This window comes from Eublepharis macularius, chromosome 5, assembly GCF_028583425.1.
Source record: "Eublepharis macularius isolate TG4126 chromosome 5, MPM_Emac_v1.0, whole genome shotgun sequence".
In the NCBI taxonomy this organism is placed as follows: domain Eukaryota; kingdom Metazoa; phylum Chordata; class Lepidosauria; order Squamata; family Eublepharidae; genus Eublepharis; species Eublepharis macularius.
This window is the reverse complement of record NC_072794.1, coordinates 26554952-26581098: the sequence shown is the minus strand read 5'-3', so window position 1 is coordinate 26581098 and position 26147 is coordinate 26554952. Positions and strand designations below refer to the sequence as shown.

The 26147-nt window shown below is 44.8% G+C and overlaps 1 protein-coding gene across 1 annotated transcript; it reads left to right on the top strand.

Moving 5' to 3' along the window:
* The first annotated feature begins 17069 nt into the window (after window positions 1–17069).
* FAM163A (family with sequence similarity 163 member A) lies at window positions 17070–21438 on the top strand. The gene is made up of 2 exons (XM_054979299.1): window positions 17070–17162; window positions 21037–21438. The coding sequence occupies exons 1-2, from the start codon at window positions 17070–17072 to the stop codon at window positions 21436–21438; spliced, it is 495 nt and encodes a 164-aa protein (XP_054835274.1).
* The last annotated feature ends 4709 nt before the right edge of the window (window positions 21439–26147 follow it).

The following is a 26147-nucleotide window of genomic DNA, read 5'->3' as shown; positions in this document are numbered from 1 at the left end:
GGCCTGGTGTGCGGTGTAATGACATCACTCCCAGCAGTGACATCATTGCACCGCCCCAAGATCATGTGCATGCTTTGCAGCATGCCAATTTGGACCCCAAACAGGCCAAATTGGGCCTGTTTGAAGCTCAGATCAGCCCATTGCAAAGGATGTGTGTGCTCCTGCACCTGCGCAATGACATCACCCGGAAAGGAGGAACTGTAGAATGTGGGGAAAGGGATCATGAAAGAGCAACTCTGCCTGTAACAGGGGGCTACTAGCACTGAGGATAGTCTTGAGAGAGTATTTCACAAACACTAAAACGTGGTTGAGAAATCTTTCAGATTGACCATGAAGAAAGGTCCTGGGGAAGCACAAAACCATGCCAGAGTAGGATCATTTCCAGGCCACAGCCAGTGCTAATTTATCAGTGCAAAGGCAACCAGCTGTCCCATGTAGGCATCTATTTTAATAACAGGTTTTGCTAAAGCCCCACTTCCCTCTTCAAGCGCTGCAGAACCTATTTTTAAACACAGAATATGGCTGGCTTCCCTGGCCTCTCCTCTTGAGGCCTAAAATCAGACTTCGGAGCAGGTGTGTCTCGTGTGGAGGCCTTGGGCACGATGACTCTAAAACTGTCCTTGACTCCTTCAAGCTGGAATAATCCTTTTTACTTCATCTGGACAGAAAGAGAGGAAAACATTTGCAGAAGGGCTTAAAAAAAAACCCAAGGCTCAACAGAGAGGAGATGAAAGGGTTGGCTTCAGCCCAAGGCCTTAGCCTTTTGGCTGAGCAGCTGTGAGCGCTGGCAAGCCCCTCTTCACTCGTCAGGGACTGTGCACAATCCAGCTCAGACTGGAATTGAATGGATCCAGCTGTGGCTGTCAGCCATCTGCAGAGCATGCCTCAGGGCCAAGCTTTCACTGAGGCTAGGACAAGCGGGGAAAGAACTCCCTGCAAGATAATTAACCAGAGGGGTGATTTGGCACCTTCTCACCCAATTGCTGTCTTGTCTGACGGATTTGCTGTCTCTGCCATTTAGATCTCCTTGTGGATTTCCTGAGGTTTAGATTAAACTCCGTGTCGAGGCTGGCTCGGCCATGCATAGGACTGTGCAAACTTGGGGGGTTGGCCACACTGAAAGCAACCTACAAATCAGAGCTCATGGTTCACAAAGCCATTCCAGAAGCTACACAAAAGGCAAGAGTGCTGTAAGTTGCTCTACGTAGGGCTGCCTTTGAAAGTAACATGCAAGCTAGAGCTGGTACAGCACGTCTTTTTTTTAGTGGATGGTGTTATACTCATCATAACACTGATCTTACAGTAACTTCACTGGCTTCCAGTTTATTTCTGGTTTCATTTCACGGGTTTTGGCTTGATCATTCATGATCTGGATGGAACCACAGGTTGGCCACTCTGTGGAACAAGCTGCCAGACTTGAGGACCTCTGGTCTAACCCGGTGGGCTCTTCTTATGTTCTTATGGCCCACATACTTGAGGAACCATCTTTCTTAATATATGTGCTGGTTACAATTGGCACAATGCCATCTTAATAACAACAACAACTGCGCGCAAATACTGCTCTTCTAGACAGATTAGTGCCTCACCCAGAGGGCTGAACAAGTTAGTGTTATTATTATCCCCACAATACAGCTGGGGAGCTGGGGCTGAGAGGAGTGGCTTACCCAAGGCCACCCGCTGAGCTCATGGCAGTAGCGGGATTCAAACCAGTAGAGTGCTGATTCGCAGCCGTACCACTTAACCACTGTGCTACAGCAGCTCTTCTAGTGATCTTCTCCTTCTGGGAAGTGTGCTTGTCTTCTGATAGGGCTATGGGCATCTTTGTGCTGGTCGTCACTCCATGGAAAGCCTTGCCAGAGGAGGTATGCAGAAGTATGAAGCTTTGTAAGGCGGTATTATTCCAGCCGGTCTTGGGTATGTAGAAACTGTATTTGAAATTTATCAAATGCTGGATTGTGAAAAATTGGATGGTGGAATTTACTTAAGAAACTGGGAGGCTGTTCAGATGCAAGAGGCTTGTCAGTTAATGAAGTTTTCACTCCCTTTGGGTGATTTGCTGGTTTGGCTTTTGTGTTTTGAATTTTTATTGACTTGAAGGGGGGGTTGTATAACTGTGATTTTATTGGCTGTTGATATAGCATTTTTTAATTCATAAGTCACTTTGTACTGCAAAGAAGCAGGATAAAAAAATAGTTTAAATACATTTTCTTTTTAAAAAAGCAGGCACCATGAAACTCGTATTCCAGGAGGATCTAAAATATGCGCACTGAGTTATGCGCAGGCTGAGTTTTCTCAGGATGCAACAACAGTTCACAGGATATTCTTTACAATATTGCCTTAGATGCACTTGAGCATTTCTGTGGGCTGCTTGTAGAGTCCCAGCTTTCTCACCACCACCACCACCACCCCACATACGTGCAGCAGCACCAAATACTCTGGAATTGCTCTGCATGCCGTTGACTCCTCTAGAGTTCTCCTGTAAATTTCCTAGTGCTCTCTTAAGTCTTGTGTGCAGTTGGAATCTCCAGTGTATAGGAAGGCCATATCTCGGCCTGAAGCTTGTAAAAGAAAAGGAGCAATCTAATTGTGCAAGAAGAACAAGTTCCCCAGCTGACCTTACTAAACAATGGAGAGTCTATGAGCCAAGCTACAAGTGACGCCTTACACAGGTTGGACACTTGTCAGCTTACCACAGGTTTTGATGGGAAATGTAGGCATCCTGGTTTTACCGCTTGGCTCTCCATTACAGCTGCAAGACCAGAATGCCTACATTTCCCATCAAAACTTGAGGGAAGTTGATAAGTATCCAACCTGTGTCAGGTGTCACTTGTAGCTTGGCTCTATCTTCCGCCTGGAGTTATACAAGCAGCCTAAAGTTTTGATATGGTTACTCCTTTGTGTGGAGCCAGGAGTACCCAATTTGGCTTGTATTGACTTGCTATCTAGTGCATGATCTCAAATTATTCTCCAGCTTCATTAATATAAAACCAATCTTGTTTTCTTGCTGCTCTCAGCCTTACAGGGACTTGTGTGGTTTCAAATTAGCACTTGGATGGGGGTGGGAATTGTCAGTAATAATGAACCACTGATTTTTGTATTTTCAGATTTTGGGGTTTTTCTAATTTTGGTGCTCCCTCCCAGGAGCCTCGGGGACATCATCAAATCTAATTTGCACCCAGCAGACTGCAATGTAATTAACAGAGCAATCCTAAACAGAATCAAAAAGAGTCCAGTAGCACCTTTAAGACTAACCAATTTTATTGTAGCATAAGCTTTCGAGAATCAAGTTCTCTTCTTCAGATGCCTGATCAAAACTGGGCAGATACAGAAGAGGAGGGGAGAGAGGGGAGAAAGAAGGGACATATACCAGTTCGGATCATGCATCTGAAGAAGAGAACTTGATTCTCGAAAGCTTATGCTACAATAAAATTGGTTAGTCTTAAAGGTGCTACTGGACTCTTTTTGATTTTGCTACTACAGACTAACACGGCTAACTCCTCTGGATCTATGATCCTAAACAGAGTTATACTTTTCTAACAGTGCGATCCTAAACTGAGTTTCTCCAGTCTAAGCCCATCAAAATCAATAGGCTTAGACTGGAGTAACTCTGGTTAGGATTGCACTGTCAGTCCAATGACTGCAATTGACTTACAACTGTTGACTTCCTAACAATTGACTTCCTAACTGTGTTTAGGATTACACTGGAAGAAAAATGTTGGCCTTTAAGGCGCCTACTGGACTCAAATTTAGGATTACGCTGTAAGTCAGCAACTCTTCGCGATCGTCACTTTCCACTGCGCTGGCACATTTTGAAGCAAATTCCCGCAGTTGTGCAGGCTATACACTTGCTGCGGGGTTGGGGTGGAAACATTCAATAATCAGACAGCATCGTAAGTGCTACGGAATCTTTTTGACAAGTGCTAGAGCGTAGCTGGCAAAGAAAAAGAAACTGTTGTCATCAGGAGGACTCCAAGAATGGCTTCTGAGAGTATCCTGTCATTTAATATATATTAATTGACTGCATGTATATTTGTGGAATTAGAAGACTGAAGATGTTTCTAACAATGTTTTGGACTTTTTAAAGTTGCCCTGGTATTTTTTATTGTTTGAGGTGAGTTTATTTAATAGCTATTTGCCTAGTTGTCTATGAACAGTAAGAATTTTCTCCGAGAAGATTCATAAACTGGAGCAGAGCTGGGGATTTTTTTCTTTGAGGCCATTAACATGCCACAAATGATTAACCTCAGTATCCGTGAGTGGATTAGTGGAGTGTGTGCGAGTGGCTGGTGCCTTGATAACTTTTTTTGCTGTGGGGATGAGAAGGCGAGTGCGTGCATTTGTTCTTTTCTGAAAATGTCAGCTGATTAAAGAATGCTTTCGTTCCCACAGATTTGGGCTGTGCATCAGATTTCCTCTGAAAGTACTGTGTAATGGCATGAGGACCTAGCAATGGCTGTCCCAATGTCATTAACAGTGACACACTTGTAATGTACTAGCAATAATCCTACACTGGTTAGACTGGTCATCAATACGATGCTCCCATTTGCTTACCCCTTCACATTACATCACTGCCAAGACAGGCCTGGTGTGAGGAAACATGGCATCTTCTCCAGGCACTAGACTTTCTGTGGAAGAGATCGCAGCCACAAGGAAGTCAGAAGCCTGCTTGAATTTGAAAAAGAGCCAGCAATGAACGAGGGAAGGGCTTTGCTCTCTCCCCAAAGCTACTTCTTCTGCAGCCAAACACGCAGGTCACCTCCTTGCTCGAAAGGGAGGATAAGAATAGAACTGTCTTGTGATACCTGGGCTCTGGTTTCTTGAAGGAAGCGGCCTCTTGTACACTGGGAGCTAATTTTGGGACTTCTACTTCACAAGAGAGACCGGGACGAGTTGCTGTGGCAACCAAAGCTGGGATGGGAGCTGAACATCCCAACTGCTCCTTTCCCTGTCAGCTCCCCTATTGCTAATTGGAACCAGGTGTGGGTAACTGAAAGGAGGGTATTGTGGGGTTGCTGTCTTACAGACAATGCCAGTCAGCTAAGCAGCCACAGGAATCCCAAATTGTAGCTCTCCGAGATGGAAGGGGGAGGGGGACATTCGAGAGACCTCAGGAGAGTTGCAGAGTATATCAATGCTGCAAAGGCATCCATTTGAGATCAGTGCGATGCCTTTTCCCAAAGAATTCTGGGAGTTGCAGTGTGCTGGGAACTCTGTTCAGTACCTCTCACTAATGTCACAGAACTTCATTTCCCAGAAATCCTGAGGAGATGGAATGACAGTTTGGCTCGTAGGTAGATACATCACCCTTTAAGGATATTTAGGAAACAATCCTGAGGGCTACTCAGAAGTCAGTCCTGTTTTAGTCAATGGGGCTTACTTCCAGGAAAGTATTGTTAGGATTGCCACTTCATTTGCCAGATTAGATGGATGCTGGCCTGACCCTGCAGGTCACTTTTATGTTTGTATGTTAAACTCAAAATGATCTTGGAATAGAACTGGAGTAAACGCAAACTCACATGCGTTAATTGAAGGTGCAGGTTGTGGGTTCTGGCTGCTCTTTTTCTGTTGTGGCTGGGTCTTCAATAGCTTTTTGCTTTTTAAAAAGGATTCTCATGTTTTATTATTTTATCGTGTTTTATTCCATAGGCCTCCTTGAGCAGCATATCTGGACAGGTGGCATATACACCAAATAAATAAATAACTTTAAATGTTCACAATCCTTTGGTTACCGGTGAGACTATTCTAACTTTCATTGCAAGATTTAGGCAGCAAAATCACATTGGAATTATATATGTGGACCTATTGTAAAAGAGAAGTTCAATATTGAAATCAAAAAGGGTCCAGTAGCACCTTTAAGACTAACCAATTTTATTGTATCATAAGCTTTCGAGAATCACGTTCTCTGACGAAGAGAATGTGATTCTCGAAAGCTTATGCTACAATAAAATTGGTTAGTCTTAAAGGTGCTACTGGACTCTTTTTGATTTTGCTACTACAGACTAACACGGCTAACTCCTCTGGTTCAATATTGAGTTATTGATAGTTATTAGGCAAAGGGTGTCCAAAGAGCTATAGCAAAGGCCAAGGGGTTTTTTTCTGGGAAAAGAGGTGGTGGAACTCTCAAAAGGGAAATGAGGAAGAAACACATGGGATTCTTTGAAATAATATTATTTTCATGCACTATTGCAGAGTATTTTCAAGAGGTGCCGGAACTCCATTTCACTGTGTTCCTGCTGAAAAAAAAGCCCCGGCAAAGGCCATCATACTTTTCTCTTTGTCAGATGCATCTGGCAAGGAGAGCTGTGGTTATCAAAGGCTCGTACTGCATTGGAATTGGATGGTCTAGCTGTTTGGCTGCTACAAACTAACAGGGCAAACTCCTTTGAAGCCAACTGATCCACACACCAAAAGGAGATATATTAGCAAAGGAATGTTTTGGTTGCACCCTCCCCTTTCCCCCCCTAATTGCCTCTTCTCTCTCCTCCCCTTCTCTCCCTCCTCTTCTATATTTGACCAGTCTCTGTATCATGCATCTGATGAAGAGAACTTGATTCTCGAAAGCTTATGCTACAATAAAATTGGTTAGTCTTAAAGGTGCTACTGGACTCTTTTTGATTATACTTTTCTAATAATCTGGTCATATCTAAATTTTGAATCCTGCATACAGTTTTGGTCACCCATCTTAAATACAATGGTATAGATCCAGAAAAGCTACAAGAAGGGCAATCAAAAAGCTTAAGAGGTTATTGGAACACCTTCCCTATTAAAAAAAGATTAAGCACTGAGGAAGTTTTAGTTTAGAAAAAAGGTAATGGGGAAAGAGGACTGTTTAGAGGAGTATTATATCCTGAATTGTATGGAATGGACAGAAAGAATTTCCTTCTGTGTCTTACTATATGGATTACCAGGGGTAGTCTTAGTTAGTCTTAGAGACAAAGCTCAAGGCTGGGGTCAAGGCTTGTAACAACCACCTGTTCATTTAGAATGGGGCCTCACGAACAGCTTGTTCGCAAACAGCTGATTGGGATGTTCATGGCTTTTTTTTGTTCGTATTGCTGTTCGTGCCCATCTCTAATGGTGAAAAGGCTTGTTATGATATGTCCATATTTATAAGCTTCCTTATTAGCATGAGGGTATGGCTTGACTGCTAACAATAGTTGTTACTCTACTGAGGACTGCACTTTGTTGGCTTGGGAACCAGCCCTTATTTTGAAATGACCAAAGGATTACTATTGAAAGTACCGTTATCTTTCTTCTTAACTCTTTATTTCAAAGTTTTTGTAGCATTCTTCATCAGAGGTTAGAGTGAGATTAAGAACTTTTGGCAGATCTGTCAAATGTAGACGAAACTAGGTAACATACAATGTATTATTTATATCATAGTGTTACACTATTGTATGTAGTAGTAGTAGTAGTAGTAGTAGTAGTAGTAGAGTTTATTGTCTATGGCCAAAAGCGTTACAATCCAAACACATAAAACAATCTGACACACTGCAGTATGTAAGATTTATGAAGACTGAAAAATCACTTATTATTGAGCGTTAGGAAGTTCTGGATGTTGGGAGGAGGAAAAGGTCTTCAGCCTTTGGGAGGACTAAACAAACTATGGCCATTTTCGCACGCCTAAAATCTCTGGAAAATTTCACAAAACTCATGGCATGATGATGTCTTCATAGCATGATCTCCCATTTAATGGCACGATTTCTGACATCATCGCGCCATTAAATGGGAAATCGCGCTATGCAGACATCATCGTGCTGATGTCAAAGAGCCATTCCTGTCTTTCCTCCTTCCCATTGGAACAGGAGGCATTCTAGAATAGCATAGCTGATAACTATTTTGCCATGAAATGTATCATTTTGAATACTTGTTCGGCACATTCATACTTAATGTTTTTAGGAGACAGACCTGACTTTTTCTAAAAAGTATATCCTGGATGTAATATATGAAGGAGCTCTGAGTTGTCAAATTTTAAAATGTCTATTTTTGTTACATGACCTGGGCAGGGGGGAAGGGAGTTTTTATTAGTTAAGTCCTATCCATTATTTGGCTTGATGAATGCAGCTCAGGAGAGGGATTTTCTTCTTGTAGATATCTCTGGTGTGATGGGGAATTCCTGGATGAGCCCAAACAGGGCTCATTTCAAGGGGGAATGCGCAGGAACGCAGTTCCGGCAGTTCCCCAAAGAGGTCACATGTCAGGTGGCCCCGCACACCTGACTCTCAGCCATTTTGGACCCATTTCTGCCTGGATTGTGGCCCAAACGGCACAGATCGGGCCTCTGATGGGTGGTGGATCACTCTCCCGCTCAGCAGCAGCCCGATCCTGACCATTTTGGGCCCCTTTTTGGCCTTTTTCAGCCCCCTTTTGCCATTTTGGGCCCAATTTCAGCCTTGAATGGCCAGGATTGGGTCCAAAACAGCCAGGATAGGTGATGTCAGGATGTGTGGCATATGCAAATCTGTCATGCTAATTTTTGTTTCTGGTCATTGCGGGAAGTGCACACCCCTGTCTGTTCTGATGCTAATGACACACTTCTGGGGATGCCAAGGGGCGTGGCATATGCTAATGAGTTATGCTAATGAGTTATGCTAATGAGTTCCTCCCACTCTTTTTCTACAAAATGACCCCTGAGCCCTAATAGTTCCATCCCAAAATGTGCTGCATGTACAGTGAGTGAAGACGAGGGTCCAATTTGCTTCCTCCCTTATCTGGGTTGCCACTTTGTACAGTTTCTCCAGGTAATAAATAAACTGTGAGGGAGGCTTTCATTGTATCCGATGGCATCTGACATCAGAGGACACTTGCAGCCGTTCGGTTTACGAGCGTGCTATTGAAGGAGGTGTTACTCAACAAGAGACAGGTGGTGTTAATTAAATGTGACAGCCCCATCCAGGGCCAACTTTTCTAGTACCAGGGAATAAATGCACTGTCTTGGGACTGCATCAGTCATCCTAGAAATGTAAGCAATTACCTTGATTTCTCCTCTCCCCTTTTAGCTCCAAACCATTCCAGTATTGATGGGATGCATGCCAGGCTGGTCCCTAAAATAGCTCAGACTTGCATGAAAACCTGTTCCACTGACAACAAAATGACTTAGGGTGCAATCCGCTGGGAAGTTTTCCCAAGGATGCTCCTTTGAAATGAATGGAAATTGTGCAAGAGCACGGGTGTGTGTGTGTGTTGGGGGGGTGCTCTCAAGTCATAGCTGACTTATGCCAACCCCGGCAGGGTTTTCATGGCAGGAGACTATCAGAGGTGGTTTGCCATCGCCTGCCTCTGCAACCCAGGTCTTTGTTGGAGTTCTCCCATCCAATTATTAACCAAGGTCGACTCTGCTTAGCTTCTGACGAGATCAGGCTCACCTGGGCTATTCAAAAAAGGGTGCAAAAACATGGGAGTGTACCAAAAAAATCACTATTCTTTGAGAGAAGGTTCAGGGTGAGGAATGGGCTGAAATAGGAAGGAAGAAAGATTTGAGAATCTAGGACACTATATACTGGGAAATTCTGCTGTGAAAGTCCTGCCAAAATACTGAGCAAGATTATTTTTTGCAAACTTTTAAAACAGTTAATGAAACTACTTGGATATGGGGAGAAAGAAGATACTGTTCATCACCAGTGACGTTACAGGCACTAGCCAATAGGTTCCCATTACACTCATGCAATAATGTTCAATATAGCATTCTGAAATTCAACATTTGTTTTATTTATTTAACTTCATTTTTACACGGCGTTCTTCCCAATGGGGACCGAAAGCCGCATGAATTGTTCTCCCCTCCACCATATTAACAGTCCTGGTGAGGTAGGTTAGGCTGAGTGGGTGATTAAGCTGAGGTCACCAGGCAGGCTTCTGTGGTAGAGTAGGGAATCTAACCTGGTTCTCCCAGATCCTAGTCTGACACTCTAAACACTGCACCAGACTGGCATGCAAAAGAGGTGAAAGTTGAAAACAATCCCTTTTCCCAGTTACAAAATTTCACAATTTTTAGTATTACGGGAAAGTACTCATATCTTTGCACTGGAGGAGAACAAACTGTTTGTACGACGGCTCCCAGTTGATGAATCTTCCCTTGAAAAGCTCAAAAAGAATCAAAGCCCATCTCCCTCAATTGCAGGTGAATCCAAAGTTCCTCTATAGTTGCTAATGAGGAGGAAAGATAATATTTGCATGAACCTTCCTCCTTCTCCTTCCTGCTGAGGGGGGATATACATGCCCCAATTTTCTCCTTCACTGTGGGACTAGCTGGGGAGGGGAGTCTGTCCAAGCAGGAGCAGGTAAACAAATCTGAGCACTTGCTCTCTGTCAGTTGGCCTCAATGATGGCTTGACTGTTTTGTTTTGCACCCCCTGTGAAGAATGTACACCCTGGATGGCATACTAACAATAACAACAACAACATTTGATTTATGTACCACCCTTCAGGACAACTTAACACCCACTCAGAGCAGTTTACAAAGTATGTTATTATTATCCCCACAACAAAACACCCTGTGAGGTGGGTGGGGCTGAGAGAGCTCCTAGAAGGTGTGACTGACCAAGGTCACCCAGCTGGCTTTAAGTAGAGGAGTGGGGGATCAAACCCAGTTCTCCCAATTAGAGTCCCATGCTCTTAACCACTACACAAAACTAGCCATCACCTCCATCAGCTTCTCAGAAGGGTGCACATAGTCCTTTGGCAACATACTAGTTATACGCACATGTGCCAAGCAGAGGCTCCTTAGTGAACATGTGGACTAGAATTCTACAGAGGTGTCCCCTCAAAGTTAACTCAGAGACTCCAGTTGCTACAGATGCTGCAGGTTGATTATTATTAGGAGCTAGGGGGTGCATGCAGTCACTCCATTGGCTACCCATCAGTTAGCAAACTCAATTCAAGCTTACCTCATGTGAGCATTACCTTCTGAAGGGACCACCCTGCAGGTGGGCAAAATCAAGAACTTCCTGTACATACACACTCTTTGTCGCTGCCCCCACCTTGTGGAATGGCCTGCCTGAAGATGCCATGAAAGCTCCTACAAAGTGTGCAAAAGTGAATTATTCAAAAGGGCTTTGTAAAATAGGCAATAGGGCTGTCCTGGAAGGAGATAGCTTAGAGAGATGTTTGAGGAAGGGGTATGAACTGTAGACTCTACTACTGTATATTTTCTGTTGCTGTAAGTATGCTCCTACTGGGTAGTTTCGTATTGTTTAATATGTTATGTCAAATTTCTTATGTTTTGTTTTAACATTGTTTTCAGCTCTGTATTCGAAATCACGCTTGATTTTCAAATTTCTGTGATCCATACTGTTAGATTGTTTATCGAACGTCCCAGCCGTTGACCGTATTGACGGACTCAGTGTAATCTGCCTTGCATCTCAGTGAGAGAGGCAAACTATAAATAATACAAACAAACAAACAATGCCTTTGTGCACTAACTGCCAGGAAGACACTCAGTGCTCTACACACTGAGGATTCTCGGCGACAAAACATTTCTGGAAATTGGGCCCAAAGCAATTAACAAACAAAAAAGCACGAGAAAAATGGCTCTTTGGCAACCCTTGTTTCCGATCCCTGTGGGCAAAAGGAGTGCTGAATTTTCCATTTGTGCTTTCTTCCTCCTTAGGGGCAAACCGAGCTCTCTGTGACCATGTGGAGCTTCTGGTACCAGTATTCACGTTTCAGGCCCATGTGACACACGTGCTGCTTGGGACAGTTTCGGAGTAAGTATTTGGCTGGCTGCTTATTTTATGCCGAATCCAATACAATTGATCATTAGAGCCAATTCTAACATGCCCTTTGCACTAAGCGGGGAACACATAAAGACGTTTCATACCAAGTCAGACCTTTGGTTTGTCCAGGTCAGAATGGTCTACTCAGATTGGCAGCTGCTCTCCAGGGTCTCAGAGGAAACAACCTTCCCATCACCTGTCACGTGACCCTTTCGACTAGAGATTCCAGGGTATGAACCTGGGAATTTCGGCATGCCAAGCAAATGCTCCACCACTGAGTCATGGGACGTTTCCAGACGGCTTACCTGCCTCCTGAACGTTGCGCCATGTTGCGGGGAAAACGTGAAATATTGCGTTTTCTCGCATGAGTTTTGTGCGACGTCGCGCAAAACTCGCGCGAGAAAACGCGATATTTCGCGTTTTCCCTGCAACATGGCGCAACGTTCCAGAGGCAAGTAAGCCGTCTGGAAACGGCCATGGCCCTGCATCGTATCTGCACAGGCGCTGAGAATCCATTCTGAAGAGTAAATGCAAAGCATTCTCTTGCCCCTTCAATCAATTCATTTATTTACTTTATATTCCTGGGAAATGGAATATAAAGTACTAAAGAGGCTGCAGAGAAGTAAAACCTCACACTTAGGGCTGTGTGAATGCGGCAATTCTGTGCAGGTGCAGAAACAGCAGAATAACAACAACAACGACAATAACAATACCAACTACAACAACAACAATAATAATAATTCAATTTATATACTGCCCATCAGGACAACTGAATGCCCACTCAGTGCGGTTTATGATGCATGTTATTATTATCCCCACAACAATCACCCTGTGAGGTGGGTGGGGCTGAGAGAGCTCTGAGAGAGCTGTGACTGACCCTTCAAGTGAAGGAGTGGGGAATCAAACCTAGTTCTCCAGATTAGAGTCCTGCTGCTCTTAACTGCTACACCAAACTGGCTCTCATGAGGCACTGAGTACAGAATTGTCTTATTTGAAAATCTGGATGCAAAGACAAGCTTGCAGCCTAGCTCACCCTAGGCTCCACCCCCAAAACTCTAGGAATATCCCAAGCCGGATCTGCATGAGCATCCGACATAAAGGGACTGCTTACCACATTTTAGAGGTGTACTTGAAAGAGATGTGTGCCTAAAAATGCAAGGGATGAATGTGACAAATGCCTGCTCACTAATACTCATTATGAAGGCGGGTTCCGCAGAGAGCAGGGCTTGCCTGTAGCTCAGTGGCTGCGGCACACTTGGTAGCAAATGTAGGTTTACCATCATGTTCTGGGTTGTTAGATCGTTGGCCCTCTTCTTCTGTCTCTAAATAGGAGAAGAATTTGATCTCCTTATTGGTAGCTACTGCCAGACTCACTACAGCTGCTAGATGGAAATCACCTCCCCCCCACCACCACCATCTTGCTGTGGCAAGAGAAACTTTGGTACAACTATGTTATGGGTAGAATTGCAAATAACTCTTTTTTGAGACTAAGATAAATTTCTCCCCTCAAGTGTATGAAAATACATGGGCTCCTGTGGCACGCTATTTAAATGACCAAGAAATTATATCTTCAAGTTGGGAACGACTTCAGATAATATAAGGGGGGATATGGTTATTTCGATGTTACGATGTTACTTATTAGGATGTTACATAAGAAATTTTAAAACTTTTATCACATGTGCCTATTTTTGTATTTGTTATATTGTATGTGATATAAAAATTTAATAATGTTTTTAAAAAATGTTCTGAGCGAAGCAGCCTAAATTTCTTAAGCTTTCCTTTTAAACATTTGCCTGTGACCTTTTCCCTCTCTGTCTTTAAATCCCAGTTACAGCCTCGTGCATGACTTTTGTTTCTACAGCGCTACCGTCTTCACATCTCCTGCTCCCTAAAATGTCTCTTTCTATTCTCCCTTGCTACCTATAAGTGGAATGTGCTTCCAACAACCAAATGGTGCTTGCTTGAAATCCCTCTCTTGCTTGAAATCCCTCAAGAGCAACCCTTTTGCACAAGATATCAGCCCTTGCACTGCTCAGTCCTTGGCCGATTCCAGATGACTAACCTTAAGACGCTTCATGCCGCCCTCTTCTGGATCGCGACGGGGAAAATGCGAAATATCGCGTTTCCTCGCGTGAGTTTTGCGTGATGACGTGCAAAACTCGCGCGAGGAAACGCGATATTTCGCATTTTCCCCGTCGCAATCCGGAAGAGGACGGCATGAAGCGCCTTAAGGTTAGTCATCTGGAATCGGCCCTTGTTTAAAATTGAAACGCGGCCTAGTTCCGTTTGCTATTCATCATCCATTATCACTCTTCCATCCTCTCAATGTCTAGGTGTAGACTGTAAAGTCCTTGGGGCAGAGCCCTGTCTGTCTGTCTCCGCCCCCCCATGCCCGCCATCTTACTCTGTAAAGTGCCATATCTTGAATGGTTGCCCACTTCCTGCTGCTGCTAAGAGATTCTACAGCATAAAAAACAAGAGCTGTTTAACTGTCGTCTTGCTTCTCTGCTCTCTCTTGCAGGTCCAACGCACCCTTCACTGAACGTAAGCATTCTTAATCTTCTACAGCCTTCATGTCACAAGGACAAATTGGGGGGAGTCAAGATTTTAACATGAGGTCGGGATTCCTCGATCCAACTTAAAGTCAGGCATATCATTGGGGAACGAACGGTCCCGTGCTCTGGGGCCCAATTCAGCTCAGAAGCATGGTGCTGGGGGGGAAGGTTTCGGCTTTACTTCCCCGGGCTGTTTTCCTGAGTTGAAGCAGCCACAGGGGGCTGTTTTCCCCACTGTGGGGTGCCATGTGCTACAGTGAGTACATGTGGAGGCCTCAGTGGGGCAAAGAGGGCTACCCATGGATATTTTGGCTCAGGAAAACAGACTGGGCAGGAAGGCCAAAGCCCCCCCCCCCCCCATGCTGCTCTCCTGAGTTCATTTGGGACCCAGAGTGCTTAAGAATGTCAGTTCCTGGATGTTACTTGTGAAAGCCAGTTATTTTATTTTACTTCATTTATATCTCACATTTCTCTTTAGTGAGGACCCCAAGCAGCTTACATAGTTCTCCTCTCCTCCAGTTATTCCTCACAACAACCCTCTGAGGCAGGTTAGGCTGAGAGCATATGACTGGCCTAAGGTCACCCAGCAAGCTTCCCTGGCAGAGCGGGGATTTGAACCTGAGTCCCCTAGATCTGAGAACAATGCTGTAGCTGCTGTACCATGCTGGCTCTCTCGGGGGATCCCTGACCCAACTTGCGTCACAAGTGTCATCTAGTTTGGCCCTATGCAGATGCAGAATGATATATTTTCGGGGGGGGGGGGTTCATTTCCCAGATTAACACCCCAACAGGGTTGCCAACTCTGAGCTGAGAAATCCCTAGAGATTTGGGGGGTGGAGCCTGGAGAGGGCAGGGTTTGTGGAGGGGAGGTACCTTGGCAGGGTATAGTGCCATAGAGTCAACCCTCCAAAGCAGCCATTTTCTTCAGAGGAACTGATCTCCGTTGTCTGGAGATTAGTTGTAATTCCAGGAAATTTCCAGTACTCATGTGGAGGCTGGCAACCTAACTCCCCAAACAAGCACAAAATAAACAGTGAACTCTAGTTGAGGACATAAAATCTTGTTAGTTTTGTTAATGCTACGAGACTCCTGTCCTGTTTGTCTATGGGCCAAGCTACAAGTGACGAATGACACACGTTGGACACTTGTCAGCTTCCCTCAAGTTTTGATGGGAAATGTAGGCATCCTGGTCTTGCAGCTTGGCTCTCTGACTGCTGTCCAATGGACTTTTCAACCGTCACTTGTCCAACATTCCGCCAAGCTGCCTACATTTCCCGTCAAAACTTGAGGGAAGCTGACAAGCGTCCAATCTGTGTCATTCGTCACTTGTAGTTTGGCCCTATGCTGCAACAGACTAACACAGCTGGACCTCTGGAAATATTATGCTTAAATAAGGCTGGTCCTTAGATGGGAGTGGGGATTGATGTGATGGTGTGCTACTGCCACCTAGTGATCAAGCAAAGAATGTCATGGTTCTGTGTACTTTCTCAAAGGCAGTACCTGTTCATAGACAAACTTCAGAGTACAAGAACGGCATGCAGCTCCACTTTAAAAACAAATGAAAAGCAGCCTTGAAAGACTGATTTTTTGAAGAGGCTGTTTAATGCCCCCCCCCCCGAAAAATTTTCCATTCAAAATCATACACACACCAGCAACTTTTTCCTACAGTATTCCAGGGGCATATTTATGAGAATCTGGGTCCACATAGAGAGAAGGAGGCTTGGAGAGCTTATTTTTAAGATGAAGAAATGACCACAGGGAAAGGGTTAACAGTTTCTTCTCCTCCCCACTCTCAGCAAAAAAAAGTTGGCTGAAAATCACAGCCTCCAAAGCCTGCTTCTAAATTTTCTAAAAAGTCAGAGCTTTGTGACATGCATTGCTTTTCTCTCACCTAATGATGTGGCCCCGTAGATGGCACAGTAACTTAGCTACATCATGAAGCTGAGCAATTTTGACTGCAGTGCAAGATGTAGAATGAGGATAGCACTCCAAAACCTTTATCAGTAGTATTAAAAGAGGGATTTGGGCACAATCTTCCACATGGATGATTCCGCACACGTTGGATAATGCACTTTAGCTATCAATTGGAAGTGGATTTTTTGTTTCACACTTGGAAAATTCAGTTCCAAACTATCTCTAAAGAGGATTGGAAGTGCATTATCCAACGTGTGCGGCATCAGCTGATCTTTTGGGGATACTGGAGGATAATGTACATGGCCTTGCAGTCTACCCTCTTTTTTGCTCTTCATGATCTGCCGAGTGAGGTCCCACCATATGCATTGGATGAAGCAGGCTGTAGTCCATGGAAGCTCGTGCCAGGCTAAAATCTAGTTAGGTCTCACAAAACTCCTCGTTTGTTAAAGCTGTCATCCATTTTCAGAAGTAAGGGTCGGCTTTAACCCCTTTCCTTCCCTCACAGAGGTTCTTGCATATTAACAAGGAAACAAACAAAGGATGTCCTCATCTTTCAGATCCTCCATTTAAATCGGACACTGACTGATTCATCAAATGAAGTTTTTTGAGCATGCTGATGCAGGGGGTGCGGAATATAAATCGAATAAAATAAATATATAAATAATAAATTTTAAAAATTATTGCATAGACTAACCGGGCAAACTAGTAACCGGACTAAAAACCCCATTTTAACGGGTTTTTAATGTCTTATTTAAAATATGGACGGGGAGGTGCAGCAGTTGAACTTGCAGGCCCAGAGCTGTAGCTGTGGGGCGTGTGCATTTCTAAAGACCTGAAGTTTCACTCACCCTTTTTGCTGTTTTCCAGAGTTTGATGGAGAATCGGGCGGATGACAGCAGGAACTGTTGTGATCACTGGCGGAATACTAGCAACAGTTATCTTGCTGTGTATTATTGCTGTTCTCTGCTACTGTAGGCTACAGGTAAGGGGTTGTTCTGCAATGGGACTGTTTCCTTCTGCCTCAAAGGGCAGCTGCAGTTCTCACGAATCCCAGTGATATCCTGGATGGCAGATCTTGTAGCAAAGGGCCCAGACAATGAAAAGATTGTGGAGATCCCTAACAAAAAGTCCTGCCCGCTCGTTTGCCTTAGACGTCCCACTATATAAAGGAGCAGGCATAATAGAGAGGCTAGGCCTGGGCCATGAGCACTGGAGTCCCTGAACAAAGCATCACTGCAGCCACGGAATCATCAGGAGGCCCTAGATAAGCTGTGACCCCTCCCCTCATGCCCATATGCAACATGGGAATGGTAAGGGCCTAACTACATGATAGTAAGACTCCACATATTTCACGTTGAATGTGTTTGACTGTGGAACTTACCTTGTTCGACTGTGATGATCAGACGTGAGCCAGTCTCTGGGCCTGTTCACTTTAGCACTGAATGCCTTGCTTGCGTTGTTCTTTTGCAAAACTGTGCATGCGTGAAAATGCTGCTGATCCAAGCAGGCCAGCAAATATTAGTGTCACTGCTGAGAGGAACACTGAATGGTAGGATTTTTTTAAACGAAGCATTTAGTTATGACCAGAGATGGGCACGAAAAGAAAAAACAAACAAACATGATGTTCATTGTTCGTTGCCATCCACAAACAGGGACTCATGAACAACCACGAACATGGCCCTGTTCATGAACATGTTTGTGGTTGGCTGTTCGTGGGGGCCAGCAGGCTCTCCTCCAGCCATCATCCAAGTCAAGATCCCTACCACACTACTCCCAGAAACCTTACCTGAGCAGGCAGCAGGAAAGGTACCAATAATAAATAATAGCTTGGCCCAGACCCTGGCAGCAGCCCTGGAACTTGAAGGAGTAGATCCCTACCGCACCACTCCCAGAAACCTTACCTGAGCAGGCAGCAGGAAAGGTACCAATAATAAATAATATCTTGGCCCCAGAACCTGGCAGCAGCCCTGGAACATGAAGGGGTAGATCCCTATCCCACCACACACAAAGAAAATTCAAGCTCCAATGCACTCTCTCTATCAAAATGCTAACAGCAACTGTCTCTTCCTCTCCACTGTCTGCAAAGCCAGAGCTAGGAGCCCCCCTCCCCCCGATCTTTGCTCCCTTGTAACAAATGTGGAGCTCCGCACTTGAAAGGAAGACCTGCCTATCAAGCTAATTTGGGCTTAGATTGGGGTTTCCAGGGCAACAACAGGAGTTCAGACAGAGTTCAGACAATCCCTGCCTAAGTTGCCAAGGGAATTGATTGCAGGTGCCAGACTGTCTGGCTTGACGAACAGCAAGCCGAACAGCAACGAACGAGGCTTGCAATGACCACCTGTTTGTTTAGAATGGTGCCTCACGAACAGCTTGTTCTCGAACAGCAGATTGGGCTGTTCGTGGCTTTTTTTTTGTTCGTATTGCTGTTTATGCCCATTTCTAGTTATGACAGTTTTATATGATTTGTGACTGTTTTAACTGTCTATTTAAACTATTACCTGCCATGAGGAGCACAGCAAGAAGGGGAAGGGAGTAAAACAGAATTGGGCATGAACAAAAAGCCAGTTGCTCTATACTACACTTAGAATGAAGCAACCTGTTTGAACAGTCAGAACAGGTTGATGAACAAATGGCATTCATCAAAAAAATTGGCTCCCTGTTCAATACTGGTGAACAGGGTGTAAGCTAAAATGGCAAGGGTTTGAGCCTCTCTAGAGGATATTTTGTTTAAAGTTCAACCCTGGCTCCTGTTGACCAGGCATGCACTGGGAGTTCCATGTTCATATTAAATTCTCAGGAGTATGGGAGCCTGATTCAGATAGGGACAGCAGCTTAAGCCTTTTCTCCTCTGCCATTTTTCTGATCTGAAATGGCCCCAGGAAGCCATTTCCCTGGGGAAACTTAAATGTAATCCATCAGTAGGCATAGGTTTCCCCAGTGGGGCAAACAGAAGCTGCTTGTGGCCATTTCAAATTGAGAAAGTGGTGTGGGTCGGAGATGTGGCACCCCTCCTCAAGTACCAGACACTTGATCCTAATTGGGCTCCTGCACACCTAGGATTTAAGCTTCAGCATGAAATTCCCAGGGCATATCTAGTGAACAGGACCTGAGGAAGACTTATGTGTCATGTAATCCTAGCCAACTTTACAGGGTAGTTGTAAAGCTACTGACATAATGTATAATATTATTGTATATGAAGTTCTGTGAACACTGCTAAAGAGATATTGTAGAAGTGCTTTCTTTCATCCATTCATCGGGTTGCCAGGCCCAACCAGGCAACCAGTGGGAGACTGGGGTGGGGCAGGGACATGTGGAATGGCCATCAGAGACAGTGTGATGTCACTTCCAGGGAAACCCCAGAAGTGATGTCACACTTCTCTAGGAATCTCTGGAAACTCTAAGGTAAAATCATAGAGTTTACAATGATTCCTAGAGAGTGATACCATTTCCAGTTTTCACAAAATTTCAGCCACCTCAATGGGCTGTAGCAGTAGGGGGGAGTGGGAAAGTCCTGCTATGCAAAGTTTTGGGGTGGTTTGATACAAGTCATTGTTTTTAACTGTGTTACTTAGCCTCTGCTCAGATACCAAATATTAATGTTGGATCCAGCTGTAATTTCCCCTAAAGGAAGGAATTTCTGCCAGCAAATCAGTTCTTCCTTTCTTCCCCTGTACTGCTGCAGCCTGAAATGCTCCTTAAACTTGTTTAAAGAACAGCAGAAGTGGTGAATTAGGAATCATGGGAATTAGCCAAAATGCCCCACCCTTCCTTTAGTGAAAATCTATCACTGGATCCAAACCAAAATTATTGTATTTGTGGCTGAATCCACACTCACTCACCATCCGTTTATCTTGCGCAGTCGTGGCAATCGGGTTCATTCCGCTACCATGCTGTGCATCATCACATTGACCCTTTCAGTGCGTCTTCATGGCGCAATCATGTCTCCACACGCCACTGAGTAAAGCGTTACAGTGGGCGGTTCCATCCTCCGCCGTCAGAATTGATGGCGCACGTCACTTCCCTAAAAAAAGGTCAATTTTCCGGTATACTGATATTCCAACTTTTAAGAAATGGCAATGTACCCTCCCCCTCATCTTTGATTGGCTCATTTTTTGCTCGTCACAGACCACTTTCTAACAATTGGCTGGTTGATATGGCGGGCAAATTTGAAATTAGATTGTCACATTAAAGGCATTGTCCGGAAATTCTGCTGCTCAGACTGGTTTTCTGCTTTTAGTAGTTAACAACATGGATGCTCAGAGTGTGATATTTGTGATGATGGCTCAGATTGTGGTTGGCATGCTTCGCAGCACAGCCACGCGACACCATGAGATGATGCATTCTGTCTTTTGCACATGGTAGAATCTCCCACCTGCGTCCTAAGCTTTCAGGAATATATTTGTTTTCCGCACCTACCATTTACTAGAGACGATCATTGTGGGAAATACAGGATTGCTCGGCTTGGCTCCTTGCGCTCTTAAAAATGGCAGGACACAGTAGGGAAACGGTCCCCGTGTGACATGCACATGCTCCAGTGACCGTTTCTTTTCCCGCACAAACTGCTGCTCACTACAGTTGGTTTACCGGTATACCGACCTTTCTGCACTGTGCAAAAAAAAAAAAAAAGGCAGGGAGAAAACGGATTTCCGCCACTTTCACGTGGTTTGGAAGGAAGGCGCAATTGTGGCGCAGTGATGGCGGGGAACACGCGGAATGGGAAAGCATGTGAGTATCTGCATGAACAGCGCACCGCTTGCGAAAAAGGTGCGGAAACAAAAAGGAAGTGTGGATTCGGCCTGTGTTTGTAGAACACACTTCTAGGTTTGCTAACAGCAGGTCTTTTGTTCTTGTTTTAGTATTATTGCTGCAAGAAAGATGAATCCGATGAAGAGGAAGAGGAGGAGGAAGAGGAGGAAGAGGAGGCTGACTTTCCCTCTCACTCACACTATGCCATGTGCAATGCTTGCAACTCTCGTATCATGGACGGCCAAGGCAACTTCTCCTTTCCACCCCATGAGCTTAACAAACAGGGCAATCGGAACTATTGCCCAACCTGTTCCCCCTATAGCTCCCCCTTTTACATACGGACCGCTGACATGGTGCGGAACGGGGGTGAGAGGATCACCTACATGCCTACATGCTGCAAGGAAATGGGGATGCCCATCAAAATGGCGAGCCTCCAGAGTTACCCGGTGACCCACCACTGCATCATACATGAGACCTTTCCAAACCCGAGGGCTTTTAGTACAGAAGTATGATCATTCTTTATCACAGGGTGCTTCCGTGGGATCCCCTAGGGTGATGGGGATTTTCATTTTGTGGGTTTGCTATGGAAACCTTCCAAGAATATGAAATGAGTTCAATCAAGACCCAACATTGTTCTTAATCAGCAAGGTTCTTATTTAAGGAAAAGAAGGGAACTTTTAACCAGAGGCTGAACTTGGCCATTTTTGGATTTGCAACTGATCTTGCTGTATCCATACAAGGGTCTTGTCCAAGGAGGGCTATGTACAGTAAAAGCTAACCTGTATTTAAAGACTCTTGCAAGCCCATTCCCCTGTCCCCAGCATCTTCAGTGTCTACACTTGGCAAAGCCTTCTCGTCACTCTCTCCAAAGCAATACCCACTGACCTTCCTTGATGGGTAATGTGAATTCGCACTAAAATCCTTCAACACATCGTTTCTTGGGAACTGCTATTCCTGGTGATGGTTATTATGGCACTAGAGCCTTGCTGAGCTCATGTTTGTTCACGGGAAGTGGCTGGAGGGTGGGTAGGGCAACAGAGGAAGGGATTGATTATCCTTGTAGTATAATAATTACAACTGAATGCTCTCATCTGTGTTAGAATGTAAACTAGGGCAGCCGTTCTCTGTTTAGTCCACATACATGCACACAAACACATACTTGCGTGCACACGGAAACAAAGTTATGCAAAAGTTAAAGGCGAGGAGAGAGAAAAACTAGGAGATGAGGTCTAGTGACATGTCAGGCTGGTTCAGAATAGTAAGTGATGGCTCGTCTGTTGCAAAAAAAAGATCCTGTTCTCTTGAATACTTTAATCTCACAAGCTTCCTTAAGAATGAATTCCAAAATATAAAAACTGCACCACTAGAAAGAGCTAGAACTTTATTTGGTCTCTTCTCCCACCCACCCCCCTTCCCTCATGTTCTAGAGGGCTGCCTAATGATATCCTTTTTAAGAAAACTGGGCAAGATACTTTCTTCTAAACCAAGTCTCAGTAGTGAAGACTACACTCTCGGTTTCATAAGGTAAAGAAGGCCCCAGCAGAAATCGAGTGTTCATAGCTAATACCAAGTTTGCAAGATAATTATTGTCAGTTTTAAATGAAGAGTTTAGAATTGGGCATGTGCGATATTGCTTTATGAATTTGCTTGGTATCACTTGCAACTTCACCCTTTGCTGATGTCAAGTACTGTATCTGTATGGGAATACTTAATGGTTCGATCTTCCAAGGAGTATGGTAAAAGGCCAAACGGCCCCAGCTTTGCACGGAAGGCCTCTCTCTGCCAAATCCTACAGCCATTTTGGCCTATCCAGTTGAGCAAGCACAAATGACCCACTTTCCCTCTGGATTGGGCCTTACCCTAAATATAAATGTTATACTAATGGGATTCTTCCCTGAGAAAGAATATATGTTATAATCTCAGTCTGGTCACAAATTCTAAATAAATTCAGCACACTGAGCCCCTGTGCAAGTCAGTATTTGATTTTTCAAAAGCTTCCATTATTTACAACGACATTTTAAGCAAGCTGAAACTATTCCATCTCATCCCTCTGCCTCAATCCACTAGATCGCTCCAGTTCTATGAAGAACATCCATGTAAAAATCTATCTAGACAAATAGTTATTCGGTGGCAAAATGTCCTTGATTGTTAGTGCCATCCTAAGCAGATTTAAAGCATTCTGAGACCATTCACTACAATCTACTTAGAGGGTGCAACTCTACTTAGGATGGCACCGTGTACCATTTCCAGTTGCCAGTGGAGGATTGCAAGAACATTCTACCATGAAACACAAATATTCTCGTTTATGCAGAACTAACCTGTCAGAGTAAAAGCTATGCCACATATAAATGCTACCACATATACAATAATAAAGAGTCCAGTAGCACCTTTAAGACTAACCAACTTTACTGTAGCATAAGCTTTTGAGAACCACAGTTCTCTTCCTCCTTGACCACAGAAAATCAGTTTTGTGGTGTGCAGGGCTTTTTTTCTGGGGAAAGAGGTGGCGGAACTCAGTGGGTTGCCCTCGGAGAAAATGGTCACATGGCTGGTGGCCCTGCCCCCTGATCTCCAGACAGAGGGTAGTTTAGATGGCCCTCCGCGCCGCTGAGCGGCGCAGAGGGCAATCTCAACTCCCTTCTGTCTGGAGATCAGGGGTCGTGGCCACCAGCCATGTGACCATTTTCAAGAGGTTCCGGAACTCCGTTCCCCTGCGTTCCCCCTGAAAAAAAACCCTGGTGGTGTGGCAATTTTTATTAGTGGAGCATTCCGTTATGCAATTCAGGAACTGTCTTAGAATCCATTGGCCTGGTGAAGCATTGCTCGATGTATGATAGGGTTGCCAGATCCCCTTACCCTTCTGGTGGGAGGGGGGACCTAGCACTCACCTTTTTGTCACTCTTCGTGTGCACTTCTGGAGCGGCGCAATGACATCAATCCCAGGAAGTGAAGTCATCGTGCAGGCCCGGAAGTGCACACAATCTTCACAGTCAGCCAATTTTGGCCCCAAACACCCCCAATTCAGACCGTTTGGGGCCAAAACTGGCCAGCTGCAAAGCATGCACGTGCTCTCGGGGTGGTGTGATGACGTCACTCCTGGGAGTTATGTTGCTGCAGCACCCCAGGAGTACACACAGGAGGCCTGTTCCCCGCCTTCCCCCCTGCCAGCCAGGTGAGTGGGGGTGGAGGGTGGGAGTGGGAGATCCCTCACCCCTATCTGGGATCTCATACATATACAAGCATTATCATACATTGTATGATAATCCTTGTATGTGTATGAGACTCACAAACTTCCATATGAGATCTGATTCCTTTTGCACTCTTGTGTGCAAATATACAAGAATTCACAGTTATTCACTGTAATGTGTAGCAAGTCTTCCTTGGCCTTCAAGTCTTCAAGGAAGTGTGGGGAAGGGATGCCCTGGGGACAGAGTAGTTTATCTCTGCTTCATTGCTGCTGTTATCCTTACCAAGACTGGTTTGTTGTGTTGCCCTATATCCTTCCTCCCTCTCTTCCTCCGGTATGGGGAGGAAATATCCTGCTTTCTCTTTCTACATTATGGGCCTCCCTTCTCTTAGCAACGCTGCTGGAGGAGTGGAGCAGAAAGGGCTGAGGGGCTTGATTTTGTTGGTTGGGAGATATTTGGTGATCAGAGGACAGAAGCAGATGCGAAGGGAAACCCAACAGCCATTTAAACCATGCTTGGCACGAGGGGAATTCAATATTCTAGGAATTACCATTGCCTGAGGCAAGCAGGAGAAATAATGAGGAATATTAACAGCTGTATTCCTTCAAGGTTCTTCCCTGGAGCGAAGTAATAAAATGAACACAACAAAAAGATGAGACCTGTTGCTGGTCACTGTGGACCACCTTTTGCTGTTTGCCATTCTGATGCTTTGAGATCAGTCCAGAAACTGGGAGAAAGTGATCCCCCCCCCCCTGCAGCGCCAAATACAAATGTAAGATGCTTAGGGAGAAGTGCTTGGCTAGCAAGCTCCAGGATTTTCTTATCCCCCGGCAAGCTAATTCTGTAGCAGCTCCACGTGCACAATGAAAGAAGCATCTGCCCCCAGCAACGCAGGCAGGGCTGTTGCGGTCATTGCGTTGAGCCTGTTCTTGAGTTCTTTCTGTAGTGTGATCAAGCAACAGAACTTGGAATTTGGCTGTGCAGGCAGCGTATGACTCCGTTCTCAGCCCCTTCCATGTGCGGAGTACAGAATAAACTGTAATCCGGGACACTCAGCAGGGAGGGGGGACATTACTAACACCAGACACTGCTGCCCTGGGACAGAAACAGTTGTCCCACCAAGCCACACAAGCTATTCCTTTGGGCAACACAATGAGGATGGACGGTGCTAATGCACTGCAGGTGCTATTTGGTCTCAGGCATCAGCAGCATGGAGGACAAGGGACATTTTTCCAGGGTCCATGTTATTCCTGGATGAGTTGTCTCAACATGGCCAGTGAAGAAGTGGCTGGGTATACCTTGCTTAGGATGCCAGAGAATCTTGAACAGGCTCTGCCTTTGGTAGTTGTAAAATATGAGCCCTCCCTATACACCAACATGATGGGCCTTTTGCTGGGTATGATAGAATAGGGAACTGGGTAGCAATTTATCTAAGGCTGCCAGCCTCCCGGGGGGGTGGGGGCTGGAGATCTGCAGGAATTACATTTCTGGGCTACAGAAATCTGTTCCCCTAGATACTATGGCAGCTTCAGAGGGTGGTGTCTATGTTATCCCCAGGCTCTGTCCTCAGATTTCTAGGAATTTCCCAAACTGGAGTTGGCAACCCTAAATTTATCTGACCACATTTTGAGAATGGAATATAAACCTGCTAATTCCATGCAGCTCAAGAATATGGCAGCTATTCCTTGTAATATTTTGTGGCTTGGTAAACTGGAAAACTGGAAGCAGAAATGCCAGATATGTCCCATTATCAGTTAACACTTCCTTCTCCCCTGGGTTGCTAACCTAGGGGCAACAGATATAGAATGTAAGGGACTGGTGGTTGACAATTGAATTTGGTGATAGTTTGATTTAGCACAGAGTAAGGAGCTGTGCCTGCCATCTTCCATTCCCACTTCCCAACATGGTCTTTCTATATAACAAACAAAGAAGAGAAGGAGGTGGGGGAGAAAGAGCCCCCACATACTCAGCTTCTTCAGATACCACAAATTATGTTAGTCTTACCACAAATTATGTTAGTCTTGTAGGTGCTA